The sequence below is a fragment of the Haliotis rubra genome, unplaced genomic scaffold (genome assembly GCF_003918875.1).
Source record: "Haliotis rubra isolate DU_JTF1 unplaced genomic scaffold, ASM391887v1 Scf382, whole genome shotgun sequence".
Classification (NCBI taxonomy): Eukaryota; Metazoa; Mollusca; class Gastropoda; order Lepetellida; family Haliotidae; genus Haliotis; species Haliotis rubra.
Window position 1 is genome coordinate 407,433 of NW_025767060.1, and position 17,869 is coordinate 425,301.

Genomic DNA, 17,869 nt, shown 5'->3' on the forward strand with positions numbered 1-17,869 from the left:
AATTATTCGTATTCGGTACCCAATATTCGTGATACGTATCATATTCGCAACATAGTGTATTCGTTACAGCCCTAATACTGAGCCTAAGTTTACTTAGACTGATGCTAAACACAAGAAGAAGGCCTGCATGGCATCCTTTCTTTTTCCATGGTAGTACTTTGTGCTACTCAACAACTGTATCAGACAAAATTATAGCATATATTGTTTGTTGTTTACCACAGCACTCAGCATTTGTCCAGCTACTTGATGGCAGTCTGTAAATAATCGAGTCTGGACCAGACAATCCAGTGATTGATATCATGAGCATCCTACGCAGTTGGGTTACGATGACATGTGTCAACCAAGTCAGCGAGTCTGACCACCCGATCCTGTTAGTCACCTCTAACAACAAGCATGGATTACGGATGACCAATTCTAACCCAGATCTTCAAAGGTTGAGACAAGCATGGATTGCTGAAGACCAATTCAGATCTTCATGGAGTGAGTGAGTGGTGAGTGACGTTTAGCAATTTTAATTTTACGCCACACTCAGCAATATTCCAACTATATGGTGGCGGTCTGTAAATAATCGAGTCTGGACCAGGCAATCCAGTGATCAACAGCATGAGCACCAATCTGCGCAATTGGGAACCGATGACATATGTCAACCAAGCCAGCGAGCCTGACCACCCGATCCCATTAGTTGCCTCTTTCGACAAGCATGGGTTACTGAAGGCTCATTCCAACCCGGACCTTCACGGGTCAGATCTTCGTGGATCAGACCTACATGTAGTGTTGCGGGATAATGATAATGAATTCATACATCCAATAAATTTATGGACAGATGAAACCACAGAGCGCACATATTCTTGCTCATCATCATGTTGAGAATTTCTCCATGACCTTGACCTGTATGAGAATTTAGGGCAGATATATGGACATACCTCATACCTAAAATCAAGATATTAAACTGGATTTACAAGACAAATGAAATTCATCCCTTAACTGCAACCTTCACTTTGAGCATCCACAAAGCTAGTTCAGCTGAAGACCACAAAGGTGCATGACCACATCTGACATTACCAAAATAGTCAGAGACCTTCAACTAATCAATAAGATTATCAAATATCAAATACCAAAGCATACATGCATAAAACTAGCCTCATAGTCACACTGAACTTAGGTCTGACCTTGACCTTAAACAGAGGTCACTTAATCTGCATCAGTTCTGGGACAGAACATACAGTTCACATGCTTACAATGAATAGATTGGAGTCATCTTGTTGTTCACAGGAAGGAAACCATGTGATCATCCTCTCTCTAAATACAGGAATATGCCCCATTATAGCCCAATCTTACCTAAAATTATAAAATGCATCTACCAATTTGTCTTAATTGTTTTGTCTGACAATAACAATACTGGTGTTTTTACTCATGTGTGAACTGATTGCCCTATAAATGATCACTTGCAATGTGTCTTCTGACTGCATTTGATTGACTGTTGGAAGTTAACAAGCTCTGATTGGGAGACATTCATGGTTATGTGATAATTCTCTATACTTCTACTGTTAAGTCTGGTTACTATGGTAACATCACAAATATAGTAATAGTACACCTATCCAAGTAAACATTCAAGGTTGGAGGAACTCAAAAAGGCTGCAGAAAAAATATAATTCATCTGCGGTATTCACAATATCATCACATAGCAATATGCCACAGTGTTCACAGTGTTATCACATAGCAATATGACAGTGTTCACAATATTATCACATAGCAATATGACAGTGTTCCCGGTGTTATCACATAGCAATATGACAGTGTTCACAGTGTTATCACATAGCAATATGACACAGTGTTCAGTGTTATCACATAGCAATATGCCACTGTGTTCACAGTGTTATCACATAGCAATATGACACAGTGTTCCCGGTGTTATCACATAGCAATATGACACAGTGTTCACAGTGTTATCACATAGCAATACGACACAGTGATCACAGTGTTATCCCATAGCAACGTGCCACAGTGTTCCCGGTGTTATCACATAGCAATATGACAGTGTTCACAGTGTTATCACATAGCAATATGACACAGTGTTCACAGTGTTATCACATAGCAATACGACACAGTGTTCAGTGTTATCACATACAAATTTCACAGTGTTCCCGGTGTTATCACATAGCAATATGACAGTGTTCACAGTGTTATCACATAGCGAATATGACACAGTGACAGTGTTATCACAATATGACGACAGTGTTATCACATAGCAATATAGTGTTCACAGTGTTATCACATAGCAATATGACACAGTGTTATTCACAGTGTTATCACAGTGTTCACAGTGTTATCACATAGCAATACGACACAGTGTTCAGTGTTATCACATAGCAATACAACAGTGTTCCCGGTGTTATCACATAGCAATATGACAGTGTTCACAGTGTTATCACATAGCAATATGACACAGTGTTCCCGGTGTTATCACATAGCAATACGACACAGTGTTCTCAGTGTTATCACATAGCAATACGACACAGTGTTCAGTGTTACCACATAGCAATATGACACAGTGTTCAGTGTTATCACATAGCGATATGACAGTGTTCACAGTGTTATCACATAGCAACATGCCACAGTGTTCCCGGTGTTATCACATAGCAATATGACACAGTGTTCACAGTGTTATCACATTGCAAAATGACAGTGTTCACAGTGTTATCACATAGCAATATGACAGTGTTCCCGGTGTTATCACATAGCAATATGACACAGTGTTCACAGTGTTATCACATAGCAATACGACACAGTGATCACAGTGTTATCACATAGCAATATGCCACTGTGTTCACAGTGTTATCACATAGCAATACGACACAGTGTTCAGTGTTACCACATAGCAATATGACACAGTGTTCAGTGTTATCACATAGCAATATGACACAGTGTTCACAGTGTTATCACATAGCAATACGACACAGTGATCACAGTGTTATCACATAGCAATATGCCACTGTGTTCACAGTGTTATCACATAGCAATACGACACAGTGTTCAGTGTTACCACATAGCAATATGACACAGTGTTCAGTGTTATCACATAGCAATATGACACAGTGTTCACAGTGTTATCCCATAGCAACGTGCCACAGTGTTCCCGGTGTTATCACATAGCAATATGAAAGTGTTCACAGTGTTATCACATAGCAATATGACACAGTGTCCCCAATAGTATCACAAAGCAATAGGACACAGTACCTGCACATAGTTGACAGGGAAGAAGCCATGTTGTCCATTCAGCTCTCCATGGAACCAGTTGTCATCTATCTGCTTCCGCAGTATCACTACATCGTTCTTCTTGAAGGACAGGTCCCTACATGGTGCATAGCAACATGAGGAGTATTATATACTGACATGATTAATAAGGATATGAGATACTAACATGATTAATATGGATATGTGCTATGAACATGATAAAAACTGATAATATCACTGGGCTCCAGATAATTTTTCAACATCAGGAGTACGTACTCCTTATTTTTTCAATATAAGAGTACTGGAAAACCTTAAGAGTACATTTAGAGTACTGAATGGAGATTAATGGAGTATCAGTAATCTTGTGTTTCGTTTCATGTATGCACCACAACATTGATTCTTGTGTCATGTATGCACCACAACTTTTTGATTCTTGTGTAAATGATTCTAAGGTCAATAAACAATCAAAAACAATATTTTTTCCGTACATAAATCGACTTATCTGGAACCCTGTGTAAATGATTCTGTCTTCTATCTTGGATGATATCTGGTAATTACATGGGACGATATTTGATACCTTTACGGATGCTATGTTTTCCATATATGGATGCTATCTTTTACATATATGGACAATATGAGGATATGATACCAATATGGATGACATGATACCAACATGGATGACATGAATACCTGAGTGGATAATATGTGAAACTAACATGGATGATATGGGATACTACATAATAATAATTGGCCGCTTACACAGCGCTGAACTCCACGCCACAAGGACATGCTCTAAGAGCATACAGCATGATGGACATTATTACTCCGGATAAGCTGTCCTAGAAAGCTGTCTGTGAGGCGCTAGAAGAGTAACAGTCATACATCTTATACCACCAGGTACCCATTTTCTACTGGGTGAACAGAAGCAATGGTGAACAAACTCACTTGCCTAAGGTGACAACATAGACAATACATGGCACCAACATGGATGATACGCGATACTAATTGAGAAGATATTCATGTGTCTAGTGACATATGATGCATGTGTTATCAAGTCACATGATAAATACAATATTTTTAACAGTGGTGTAGCAAAGGTTACAATTAATTTCATTCAGAAACATATAACAAAAACTTCTTTCTTCCTCATGCATGACAACCCTCCAGTAGTGGTCATAACTATAAGTCCCAGAGTAGTGAAATTCAAAATGGTCTAGCCAATTACATAAACAGAACATTTCAACCAAGATCTAACAAAAGATGTCTAAGCAGCTGACCTGCTTTGGCAATATCGAACATTTTCAAAGGTATGAATTTTAATTAGGTTAAAAGTCCAAGAATTCAAAATATAAATACCATGTAAATCAATGCGCATCCTAGTTTAACAGTAGACACATTTACCACAATTTATTTAAAATTATAGACATGATGACATATCGTGGAGATTGTTTCTAGACATCTGTTTGTACGCATAATTAAGAATCTATTTATGTTAATTTCTGCAGAGGGTAGCAAATTCATGGTGATGATGAAGGAATGTTTGTAGAAGTGATTATATTTCTGGCCATATGTTATACAGGATATTACATAGTGTTGCTCATCTTCTAAGGCGGTACATGTTTCACAGAGACATTCCAGCAGGATTGCAGGTTATGTGTACCTACTAGTGGTGGTCCGATTAAATGAAATAATCGAAGATTGGTTGTAGTGACTAAACGACCAAGCAATCGATCATAATTTCTCATAATCGAACACAAACAATTCTGGAACACTTGTTTTCATTAACAATATTTTTCACATGGTTGGTTTTGTCTGTTACATTTCGTAATCGCTACAAGCTCGTTTCAAGTCACGACTGAATTTATCTTAAAGATTCCAGGAAATTTATGTTCCTAACATACTAGTCATCCTTTAAAGATATGAAATTTTGCCAAAACACCCCAAAAGAACTACATGGTTTTATTCCTTATTTTTAAGAGCATTAACAAATTTCATAAATGACGCTAACCAATTATTTGCGATAATTGATCAGTAGTAATGAACCAATTATCAATTATGAGATTTTAACCAATTCCCAACAATAGTACCTACCATGTTGATTTTGAGTGATTAATCACTTAATTATAGTTTCGAGAAATGTGATCTATGAACTTTGTTTTTACAATAAAATATATAATCTTGAGTTTTACTTATGACCTGACTGATCTGTTTGTTCTGTTGTTTGATGTAAGACATCACTAAAAGAATGTTGGAACATGTGTTCACATTTGGACTAGAGTTTATTCATGGAGGATGAATAACACTTATTTGTGTTTACTATTTCAAAAGTTTGTTTTATTTGGTAAAATTTATTAATCCAGTCGAGATATTTTTATCAGAAACGCTGTTTTTTGCCTCCAAGACATATCTAAGGATGACATTTGTTCATTTGTTGAGTTATCAATATGGAACTTTTTATCAATTATCTTTTTGATTATTGGTACAAGTAATGGATATATACCAAGTTCCGATCCAGTTATGAGTTTTCTTGCCTACTCCGAGTAATGATTTACAAAATAGTTATATTTTTTATTTTTAGAGCAGTGTTCAAGCTTTGGCTTCATCGCACAAGCATTAACATACGTAGTTAGATTGTACAGATAAAGTACAGTTCAAGTTGCCCACAAAAACAAGCCAGCCGACTTCCTACAGCAGGATATGAGAAAGACATGGTGCTGTGGACAGGTATAGATGTGCAGACAAGAAACAGGATACCCACCCACTCTCCTTCGCTTCATAATTGTACAGTGCTTTCGCACACGGGGCATTCTGGAAAAAGAGGAAGAATTTCTGTTATCTATCAACCATTGCAGGGATGCCAGCCCAGGTCAATGATAGAAGGCACAGCATGACACATTGACAGCAGACGAGGAATATTGGCATTTTAAAAATAAGTCAGGATCTGGAATCATAGGAATACTCAAACATTGTCAAAAGATGAAACTGTATCATAACATGTGAAACTTGCCAGTCACAATCTGAAACAACACTGGAAAATGCCAACGTCATCTCAAGTGCAGACTAAGGAAACAGCTGTTACAAATTGATAGTATCAGTGAATGGCACAGATATTATCAGGAAAGCTTTGAATTACTGTAGATGTATTTGGTGAATTTAAAAAAATTCACTTAAATAGAATTTATTTCTTAAAATTGCAAAATCAGACAGGCTGCTGTTTCAGCATTTATATTTTTGCTTGTAATTTTTATGATGACACATCTAGTGGGAACATACAAGACGGATATGAAAGCCATCAACAAATACGTGAGTGCAGTGTATCAGCTTTCAAGGAAAGGCACCATGTGACATGTGATACTCATGAGCCATGTGTACACCACCAGCATACTCCAGCCAGCCTAATTACACTGATGGAACCATCATGTCCATGACAAACAAAAAATAGTCCACTGCTCTATCATTATCTAACCCGATAAGGAAGGAAAAAACACAGCTCAGATAATTAAAGTACACAAGCATGATCAGCCTGTCAAAATAATGTGAGAATGTATGTGTGCTCTGAGGGCATCATTAAAACACTTCCTGTGTTGTACACCATTGCCCAACACAAACCTCCACACAACATGCTGCAGGGGACTCACTCGATTTCCCTCCTCAACAAATTTGTAAAGACTTTGACTAATCAAGAAAATTGGAGCCTTGGGCAGTGAGTGAGTGAGTGAGATTAGTTTTAAGCTACACTCAGCAATATTCCAGCTATATGACGGCGGTCTATAAATAATGGAGTCTGGAGCAGACAATTCAGTGACCAACAGCATGATCTACGTAATTGGGAAGCCATGACATGTGTCAACCAAGTCAGCAAGCCTGACCACCCGATCCCGTTAGTCGCCTCTTACGACAAGTACAGTCGCCTTTGTGGCAAGCATGGGTTGCTGAAGACCTATCGTACCCCGGATCTTCACAGGTCTTGGGCAGTGAGACACAACAGTAGTCAAAAAGGGTGGAGGATCTAAACCTGCATTAGTCGGCAAAAATGGGAACTAAATGATTAAAATGATCTAGAACTTCTGTGAGGACAAATAATCTACCACTGTGACAAGGTAGTTGTTACTGGAGTAATACTAATTATCCTATTATCACATTCATTCAGTGATCAGTCATCCACTTTCAAGACAGGCAGTGAAGGAACCAAATGTCATTTTGGTCTTTATAATAACCATGGTAACATAAATAACAATACAGTAAACTACGATTATAACAGACGCAAAGGACAGATTGATGATTGATATGTGATCATTATGCAAAAGCGTTAAAAATGGCAAATTATTTTACATATATTTGTCTTCATATTGTTATTCTATTTAATCATGTTGACAAGCACCAACAAACTTAACTTATTTAAGATATTTTAACCTACTAAGGGACACCTCAAATGCGTATGTGAAAACCTTCTGTCAAGTATTCAGTCTTAATGAAAGGAGTAAAATGAAAATATTTCAAAGTAACACTGATAGTGACTATTAGTGAGTGAGTTTAACCATCTTTGAACACCATTCCAGTTAAATCACGGTGTGTCAGTGAGTGAGTGTGTCAGTGAGTTTAGTTTTACGCAACACTCAGCAATATTCCAGCTTTATGGCGGCGGTCTGTAAATAATCGAGTCTGGACCAGACAATCCAGTGACCAACAGCATGAGCATCGATCTACGTTATTGGGAATCGATGACATGTGTCAACCAAGCCAGCGAGCCTGACCACCCGATCCCGTTAGTCGCCTCTTACGACAAGTATAATCGCCTTTTGAGGCAAGCATGGGTTGCTGAAGACCTATTCTACCCCGGATCTTCACGGGTCTGGGGTGTCAGCTTGATGTAGGATGAAAGCCTGGATTGATGCCAGTCTCAGTGAGTGAGTGAAGTTTTATGCCGCTATTAGTATTAGCAATATTCCAGCAACATCACGGCGGGGGACACCAGAAATTGGCTTCACACACTGTACCCATGTAGGGAATCGAACCGGGTCTTCGGCGTGAGGAGCAAACGCTTTAACCACTAGACTACCCTACCACCCTGATGCCAGTCTTAGAAGCTTACCACTTTAAATTCAATGAAAGCCACAAGCAAGGTTTCGGTAATAAACTAAGTTCAAAATCACGGAGACTGGGATGCGACTCTGCAAATTGTGGCAAATTAGATGACTGGGGCACACATTACCTTAAAGTTACATAGTGAGTTTTGTCAATAGAGTATTTATCTGTTTATCAAATTCAATTACCTCCTTTTTCAAAATACTAAAACACCCTTTTATGTTTAGTTTCAGTTTTGGCTTCCACAGTACTATGGAAAGATTGGAATTCAAATAGTTTCAGATAGTTATACAGAAAGGGATAGTGACAACATTAAGTCAAACACTCCTTTCCTTACCACCCTTTCTGGTTAAAATAATCATGAAAATAAAATTGCAAGCTTTACTTTAAAGTCAGACTAGTGGTCTTTTAACTTAGAAAATTTATTTGTGAACATGTGTTGCTTGATGTTTCAACAGAAGTGAGCATTGTGCAACAAACTGTTTGCGCTCTTATTACTATTTATTATGTCTCAAGTAATGACGTATGGAGCTTTGTTGCAGTATCTGACATGGAAAACTTTGGAAATCTGATTGGCTCTTATCAGGTTAAACAATCTTCTGATTGGCTTCTTCCAAAATGAGCAACCCTTCAAATAGTATGTTGGAAAAAGAACCCATAGCAGCTGTGTGAAGCTTTTAACATTTTAAACGATGCATTTGAGTATTTAACTAACACAATACTGAAAAAGACAGTGAATCTGAAAATGGGAGAGAAGACTCTCCCATTTGTGAATTAAGAGAATTTCATCCCAAATGCAAGACAATGATAGCTCTGAATCTTTTGAATATGCTTTCAACACAAAAAATATCTTTCAGTCACAGGATAAGTTATACAAATCTATAAACAAGCATGCTGTCATGGCATGTCGAGACTAAGGATTGCCAAGTCTTACATTTGACTGCCATAACCTTTAACTGACTGACTTAGTTTTGTTTTACGCTGCTTTTAGCAATATTCCAGCAACATCACCAGAATGGGCTTCACACATTGCACCCATGTGGGGATTCGAACCCAGGTCTTCGGCGTGGCGAGCCAATGCTTCAACCACTAGACTACCCCACAGCCCCCCATAACCTTTGAAAGAAATCCACATTTTTAGCATTTGTGGACCTGAAGGGTCCCCACTTTCTAGCAACTGAAATGAACACTGAAATCAGTGACATCAGCATGATTCATCTGTTATTATTCATATGTGTTAGCAAACTCATCTGGAAGGAAAAGTAATGTTATCCCTCAAAATTTGTTAGAAATGTTTAAGGTGTTGGTAGTATTTTAATTTACAGATACATTAATTTGTATAATTCGTATCTTAGTTAATATTCTAATTTTACATAATTTTGAAATAGGTACTAAACCAAAAGATATTTCAGAAGAAAGCATCTTTTGCAAAAAGTACAAAGGCTGGACAGGAAGAGTTTTTTGGTTGCCTTTTTGTTGTTTTACACAATTTATGATAATCTAGCAATAACATAGCAGCCTGTCATCAATTAAGTATGAATGATGTATTATGCCATTGACCAATTAATGGTACTATATAAAAGTAGCTTCTTAAATAATTTTGGACACTTATTCTAAAATCAATGGACGCTAGTAGAAGAAAACAATGTCATGACATAGAAGCTTTTAGTGATCACAATGCATAGGCTGATAGAGATGATTGATGACAGGACTTAACTTCAAGTAAAATGATAGAGGTTACCTTTACACATGAATGCAGTATCATTGTCATTGACAGCAAGCAGAACAAGTAACTTGAACATCTCAATAACTTTGATATCATATCAAAATAATAGTGTCGTTACATCATCAGAATTCATGAAGTGTGGTTATCTCTAAAAATAAGAGAAACTGGATTCTAGCAAACTGGCAGTTAATAATAGAATCTTTGTTTTTTTCTTCACAATGATTGATTTTTTAAGAGAATGAACTTGAGTAAGCGTAGTGAGTACTGAAAAGAACTGACTGATTCATAGGGAGAAGGAACAGCTTGAATATTAGAATTTTTATGAACATGATCAATCTGTCAGTTAATGATTTTGTTCAGTAATAATCACAATAGTGTTTCACACAATGCATAAAATGCAATATCTCGATCGTGTATTGACATGGCAACACCACATGGAGCCTAGTTCAATTTTCAATTAAAACATCATACATGGCAAAATATATCATTGTACAACAACCAGACACTCTATTCAAACAATGTTACACTAAAGATACTTATGATAAAAAGGCACCTGTCTTTGTTGTCGTGGCTGTGAGATGGTGTTTGGGACACCTGGGCTGTCAGTCCTGCTTGAAGGAGTTTCAGTTGTTGTAGTTTGACCATGTAACTGTCCTTGTGTTTTTATACCCTCCAAAAGGCGAATTAACAAGATATTTGGCGGTAGATCTTCAACTTTGATTGTCACAATAGTCCTACACTCTGGACAGCGAAGTTCGTTTTTTGTACTCACTATCTCCTCAAGACACCTTCTACAAAAAGTGTGCTGACAGGGAAGAACTTTACTAGTGTGATCCAATCTCTCAAGGCAGACAGAACATTCTAACAGCTCATTTAGAGCCTGTTCATCCATTTTTAGGACTGACCAAGTTAATGTTAAGAGGAGGAAACGATAAAGTGTTCAGATCATGTCCAACTGATTGCCACCGCAATGTCAACACACAATAAGAACACAAACAACTGACGCAAACCGAGTTTTCAGTGGCATGCATGCTCATCGTTGGGTTCCCACCAGACGGAAATAAAGTGTTTTCTGGATATCCTTCATCCCTGTTGAACCTCCGATGTATTGACGAGCGTCTTTGATCATCACAAATGCACATAAGCATATCACTTAAAATGAATAACTTGGTGTTACAACTTATCTTCAAAGATTATGGTTGAGTCACCACTAGAAAATACACTCGTCGCCATATTGAACCGGAAGCTGTTGCGTAGGAATACATACAAGAGGGCGGGACTCGCCTTGACTCTTTGCAGGGCCGTGAAATCAATGATGGGAATGTGCTACTGTCTTAAGATGTAGCGACTCTCAAAATCGCTGTAAAGAGTCTCCTCAAATGTTTGTCTTTTGACATGATATTTGTCACGGACGCGATACAATCAAATTATACATGTCTAAGTGACAGTCATAAGTTACTATTCACAGTCATGTATTCCTATCATACAAAACTTTTACGCAAATATGTTTGCGTTTTCTCTATTTTAATTCGTGTTTGGAGGAACGTGTGGTGTGCAATGTTCATACATGCATGGTTCTGTACTATCAAATATTTTATAAAATTTTGTTATTGAAACAAATCATAAGTAAATAATATAAAGATTCCTCATGTTTCAAACAACATTATATACTGGTGTGTTTCTAATCAACATGATGGACAGATGCACGTAAAAAGTTATTTCGGTGACTAATGGCTATTTTTAACTTCTCCACATTATGTTAATAGCTCGCATGGTCTTAAAATTGCTTCTATCAAAAGTACTATTCTGTCACGTGCTCAAAGATTTTCCCCGTAGTCGAGATTTCATACAGTGCCACTAGAGTACTAGAGTATAAAGAAACCTGGAAACGAAAACAGGTTTATGCGCAACACACCATCAAAGGACAAATAGGAATTAACGGCGTTAAAAGCCAAGATAAATTGTTCTATTGAAATGCAATATGCTTCTGAAGTATTTGTATAAAAAAGAAGATTCGCGTATTGTTAACGTTGGTGCTAAAGAGCTTGCAGAGGAAAAAATCAACTTTCATTCAAAACAAAGGCTGTTTTGCAATTTATTGAGAAAATCTGCGAGGTCTCCTTATAACACTTAGTGTCTGTATCGCAAATAATATGAAACAGTATCAGCATATCTGCATTCGAGTCATTTGAGAACCAGATTTTATAGTTGACTGTGCAAGGGTAAGCAAACAACCGGGCAGGGATATCGGTCCGTCTTTTAATTATATATAGTTCCTGCTATGGTAAATTAATCCTTAAGGAATTAATCTATTGGGACACAGTGTATATTTGGTTAACACAGCGTGTTTTCATGTATTGATATTGACTGAAATAATGCACATGTCTAAGTAACCATTATTACGGGGAGGCAGACTTGCAGATTCCATACTGAAATCTGATAATACATATTTTGAATCGTGAGATAGATGAACCCATTCTTATAGATCGGGCGTTGTTCAACTCGGTTCTTGCACATGGTACCCCCTCCTGTGGCCTCATCATTGGCATCTGTCAAAAACAGATCTGTAGGAATAGATCGAATCCGCGTGTGTATGTCTGTCAGTGCAAATGTGGGAATGGCACCAGGAAGCGGTTGGCCAACACTGACCATTAAGTGACCGTATGTGTAGCTTTATACAACCTAAATTTACTTTTGATTGAAAAGAAATTTAAGAACGTTAGCCATCGGCTGAAAAATACTTCCCAGTGCTCCACTGTGCTTGCAAGAGGATATATTTGCCAATCGTGGTTGTATACATTGCACTAAAATGTACTAACGATATAACACACTGGATGGCCTATGATGAACTCTGAACTGCATATTGTGTGTTGTATATTCTGAAGGCATTTTTACAGCTGCAGTCGGTTGATAGTGGGCAGGGTATGGGAGGCGTTCTTCACAGAACCAAAGCATCTCATTTGTGATAATGACGTTCACCATACCTACTTACTCCATAAACATGTGCATACTTTTGTTTGCATGCCCAAGACCCAGTAAACATATCACCGTTTTCTTCTCGGCGGAGGGTTAGTGTTTTAGATGGTACGTGACTCGGTTGCACGTGCAGTTACTATTTCTTGCTCCGATGTTTGTGTGGTATGTAAATTAGTTCGGACGATAAGGTAACGAAACACATTGGAACAGTTACGGACCATGTCTCACGTGTACCATGAATCCAATTTCTCTTTCTTTGGTGAATGTATTTTTCTAATCTATACCGATAAATATCTTTAATAGAGTAACGGGGCGGTGGGGTAGCCTAGTGGTTAAGGTGTTCGCTCGTCGCGCCGAACACTCGGGTTCGATTCCCCACATGGGCACAATGTGTGCAGCCCATGCATTTCTGATGTCCCCGCCGTGATATTGCTGGAACATTGCTAAAAGTGACGTAAAACTTAACTCACTCACTCACTAATAGAGTAACGGAAGGAGGGACTTTTTTTCTGCCGCTCATAGAAATATTCCACCATTATCACGCCTGAAAAAGAGCTTCACGCATTTTACCTATATCAAGATCAAGTTTCGAACCTGGGTGTTTGGCTTGAGGAGCAAATGGTATATATATATACTAGGCTATTCCTCCAATCCTAACATAATAAACTGGATGTCCACTGATGAATCGATGATTAATTAGTGAAAAGGTGTTTTTCTTGAATGATATTAATGGAGAACTTGTAAATATGACAAAACACACAGCAGACAAAGCACCATCAAGCAGCGTCTCTCCTTTCCAAAGATGTGTAGTGGTTTATCCATTGTGACGCAGTTATGTTTCATGTTTAACGCTGCACTCAACAATATTCCAGCTATATGGCGGCGGTCTGTGAGTAATCGAGCCTGGACCAGGCAGTCCAGTGACCAACTTCATGAGCATCGATCTACGCAATTGAGATACGATGACATATGTGAACCACGTCAGCAAGCCTGATCCAGTTAGTCGCCTCTTGCTAGACCAATTCTAACCCGGATCTTCACGTGTACGTAGCAAGACTGTCACAAGGCTGCAAAACTTGAAGGACAAACAGTTTTGTATGGAACATCTCAAGGGATGAGACCGCCTCCGTGGTGTAATGGTTAGAGCGTCCGCCCGGAGAGCGGAAGGTCGCGGGTTCGACCCTCGGCCGCGTCATACCAAAAAACGTTAAAATATGGTACTTTGTTGGTCCCTGTCTGGTGCTCGGCATTAATAGGTACAACAAGGACTGGTCGGCTCGGAGTCAGTATAATGTGTCTGAGTGGGGCATTCATGCTTAATAGCGGCATGGTATCTCAGTGAGCTATATCACTAAAAAACCAGCTTCAACCTGGGCTAGTACAAGCAGCCACACATACGTCGTCATATATGAGCGAAATATTCTTAAGTACGACGTTAAACCACTCCTCACCTCACCTCACAAAGGATGAACGTCAATCGCTACTGAATATTTTAATGAAACCATTGCAACGACACAAAACCTTCTAAAACAGACGATCAAAACGGAGCATGTCATAATTTATTTATGCTACGTATCGTTAATGTAGAGATGACACAACTTTATGGATGATCAACTTCTTTATTTTAAGAATAGCGACGTTTTCGGTATAGGTTCTTAAACTGTTTTCAAGCATATGACTCGTGAATGTAGTAGCCTCGATCCTCCTCTTGACTTGAGTAATATAGAACTTACATTGCAATTAAATACTTATTAGAAATGATAAAAAAACAAAACAACAAACACAAAACACAGCTCTTAGACAAGAAACCGTTATACTGCTGGTCCACTATATGAAGTCAAATCTAAACCTGGCAGAGAAATATTTGTTATTGTATACTCATGCCAATAATGGTTGTCACCCCCCTCCCCACCCCAAACCCACACACACCTCACACCCCCTCTCCAATTAAAAAATTTGAAGGGGGTGAGAACCATTATTGGCATGAGTATATTTTGGGTCGCAGTCCTGACGGGCGAACGCTTTAAGCTCTATACTAACATGCTTCTGGTGAAATATAGACATCAAATGGTTATGCTGGACTGGATAAAACCTTACCAATCTGTCAAAAGCGGAACTGAAGAGAAGCCGGGAATGCAAGGTTTCTGTTTGGTATACAAAAATCAAAATAGTTCTACACAGAAATCAAAATCCATATCTAATGCAATACTGACATTCAATCCCAGCAAAATAAATTCTTATTTAAAACAATATATGTTAAAGGTGAAAATACAAAATACAATTGGAGCCTAAAACAAAGCTTAACCTAAATCTGGAGCTCGGGCTATCTAGACTTGCTAAATCATTCTTGACTTGACTTGGGCCTCCTTTTCATTGGAAGGTCATGGAGACTGACTTGTCTACCATGCATGAGAACTTCGGTTATATATATAGACTGGTGACAGACATATATTTCCCAGTCGCATACCTGCCATGTATTGTATAACGATGGTGGAGACATCCAGTTATCACTGAAAAAATAATTAGCACTACATAAATAACAGTAATATTACGATGGGCACAACCAAGAACATCGCGGCTCTACGGTTTTACCCATATTTAGAATCGAACCCGTGTCTGTAGGAACGCTTTTAAAATAACGCTCAGGCTCTAAAATTATATACTTTTGACAGAAACAATTAATCAACTACACATAAATTTGACAAAAAATAAAGAACCAGCAGCAGCAACAACAACACAACCCGCCCACAACAAAATTGGTGTGCTGCTGATTTCAAATCTGTCGGTATAGACATACTTGCTCTTATTCGCAACCTTTGCGCATTAACGGTTGCGTCTATACACGTCATTATGTCTGGGACAGCGGGAGTTTTGAATTACTCTTTTTTTTCATCATCTGTCTGTTAGATGTCTTACAAAACTGATTATATAAGAGCTTGAAATGCGCCGGAATCCCATTGTCGGACAGTGAAACCCCGTGGGTCCTCCAGGTTATAAAATAGCCCCCAGCAACCAATGCGGGCAAAGCAAACCAGTTGGCCTGGTGGTCAGCCAAGGTAACCTGGTTGACTGCGTGTCACCGTAACCCGACGGCGGAGATCGTTGTTCACATTATCAACCACTTGTTTGTATGATATCGCTGACTGCATCAGTGTACGTCAAAACCATACAGACAAAAAGACGCATTAATTAGAGTGAGTGAGTGAGTTTAGTTTTAGGCCTACGCTGCTTTTAGCATATTTCAGCAATGTCACGGCGGGGAACAACAGAAATGGGCTTCACACATTGTACCCATGTGGGAAATCGAACCCGGAACCCGGATCCTCGGCGTGACGAGCGAACGCTTTAACCACTAGGCTACCACACCTCCCACACATATTAGAAATTGGTCTGGATCATCAATTTTCTTTGAACTAGACAGGGAGATGTTATTGGTATTATTGCTGTTTTGAAATAATCATATATCACGATAATATGTTTTTTCTGAATTCAATTTAAAACCCCTCAACAATACTACCGTTTAGGATTCGTCTGCGGACTGTTTAGGTATATGACGTTAAAATATACACACATGCATACATGACCGTGGATATACTCAATATAGAGTATACATCTGTTGTTGAAACTTTTCATACGGATATATAATAAATCTCTTTTATGAACACGGATGTGATATTAATTTAAATACATCAGGTGCCCTTTGACAAATACGGTTGAGGAATGCAACCGCGTTATTCTCGCTGTTCGTTTGTGGAACGAACACGGAATGTGTTGTGATAGCATCACAAGAGGAATATGCACGCCGTTGAAAATACAGTTTAGACTGCGGGCTTCAGAATGCAAACTAAACAAATTCGTTTGGCTATTAATGACACTTGTATAGTCAATAAATTCGATATCGTGTAAAATACAACAGCCGTTTTATGCACTTTGTTTGGTTCATCTTTTTGTATCACCCTTACAACCTTGACCTTACGCCAGGCAAACAAGCAGGTGAGTAATCTTAGCGACGTGTTAAAGAAATTATATCAAAGGAGATATTCATGGACTACTGGCGACATTAAAAAGTGGGTTTAAGAAAGGCAATTTAATGTGCTCAACGTAGACCTCATTATTTGATCCATCGTATGTTGTGATGATTATATATTCAGAAGGAAAGCGGGCAAGTGTTCCCATGTCGGACAACTCAGTCAAACAGGTTTGACACACCTGCTGTTTCAGATGCCGACTTTCCATGTTTAAACACACAATACGGTTAATTATGTTTCACCAGATGTAAATGGTTATCGATATGTTTCGTATGTTAAAGATTTCAATGAGTCCGACTGCTCGTCAATAGATGTACTCGAAAGCTATTTCGCTAGATCACAATGACATTGACGGGCCTGCTTCTTCATTTTCGTGTTTGGGTATCAATTATTCAACTACCTGTGTAGTTTTGTGTTCAGGCAACGTTACAGTAATATAAAGAAGCAAATGACATTGAATAGAATGTGATATAATTTGACTAAATGTTGTCAAATGTTCTGACCGCCGATTGTATCTAATTATATGCAGTGAACGCGCTGGGGATGCAAAGATGCACATTTCAGTGATATCCTGCGGTCCCCAGTGGGAATTATTATGTATGTTTTAGATGTAAAGGGTCACCCTGGCTCCATCGATGTCACTGAGTTATCTATTGTAAGAAATAGCTTATCAAAGAAAACTAAGAGGACTATGGCTACAGGAATATGTGACCATTTAACACACTGAATGTAGTCAAAACATATAGTCAGATAATGACAGCTGGACAGTATCTGGCCACTGATGTGATTAACTGGTCAACACATGTTTCATTTGGCATGG

General features: G+C 38.4%; 1 protein-coding gene across 2 annotated transcripts in view; it reads right to left on the minus strand.

The window, feature by feature from the left end:
* LOC124286420 (E3 ubiquitin-protein ligase SH3RF1-like) overlaps window positions 1-11,293 on the minus strand; it is a 30,775-nt gene extending 19,482 nt beyond the window's left edge. For both annotated transcript variants that reach the window (XM_046722795.1, XM_046722794.1), the window contains exons 1-3: window positions 10,599-11,293; window positions 5,993-6,042; window positions 3,238-3,352 (exon numbers count right to left, since the gene is read on the minus strand). In XM_046722795.1, the coding sequence (XP_046578751.1) occupies window positions 3,238-3,352; window positions 5,993-6,042; window positions 10,599-10,937 (504 nt within the window). In that variant the 5' untranslated portion in view covers window positions 10,938-11,293. The remainder of the gene's footprint in view (window positions 1-3,237; window positions 3,353-5,992; window positions 6,043-10,598) is intronic.
* Between the last annotated feature and the right edge of the window lie 6,576 nt (window positions 11,294-17,869).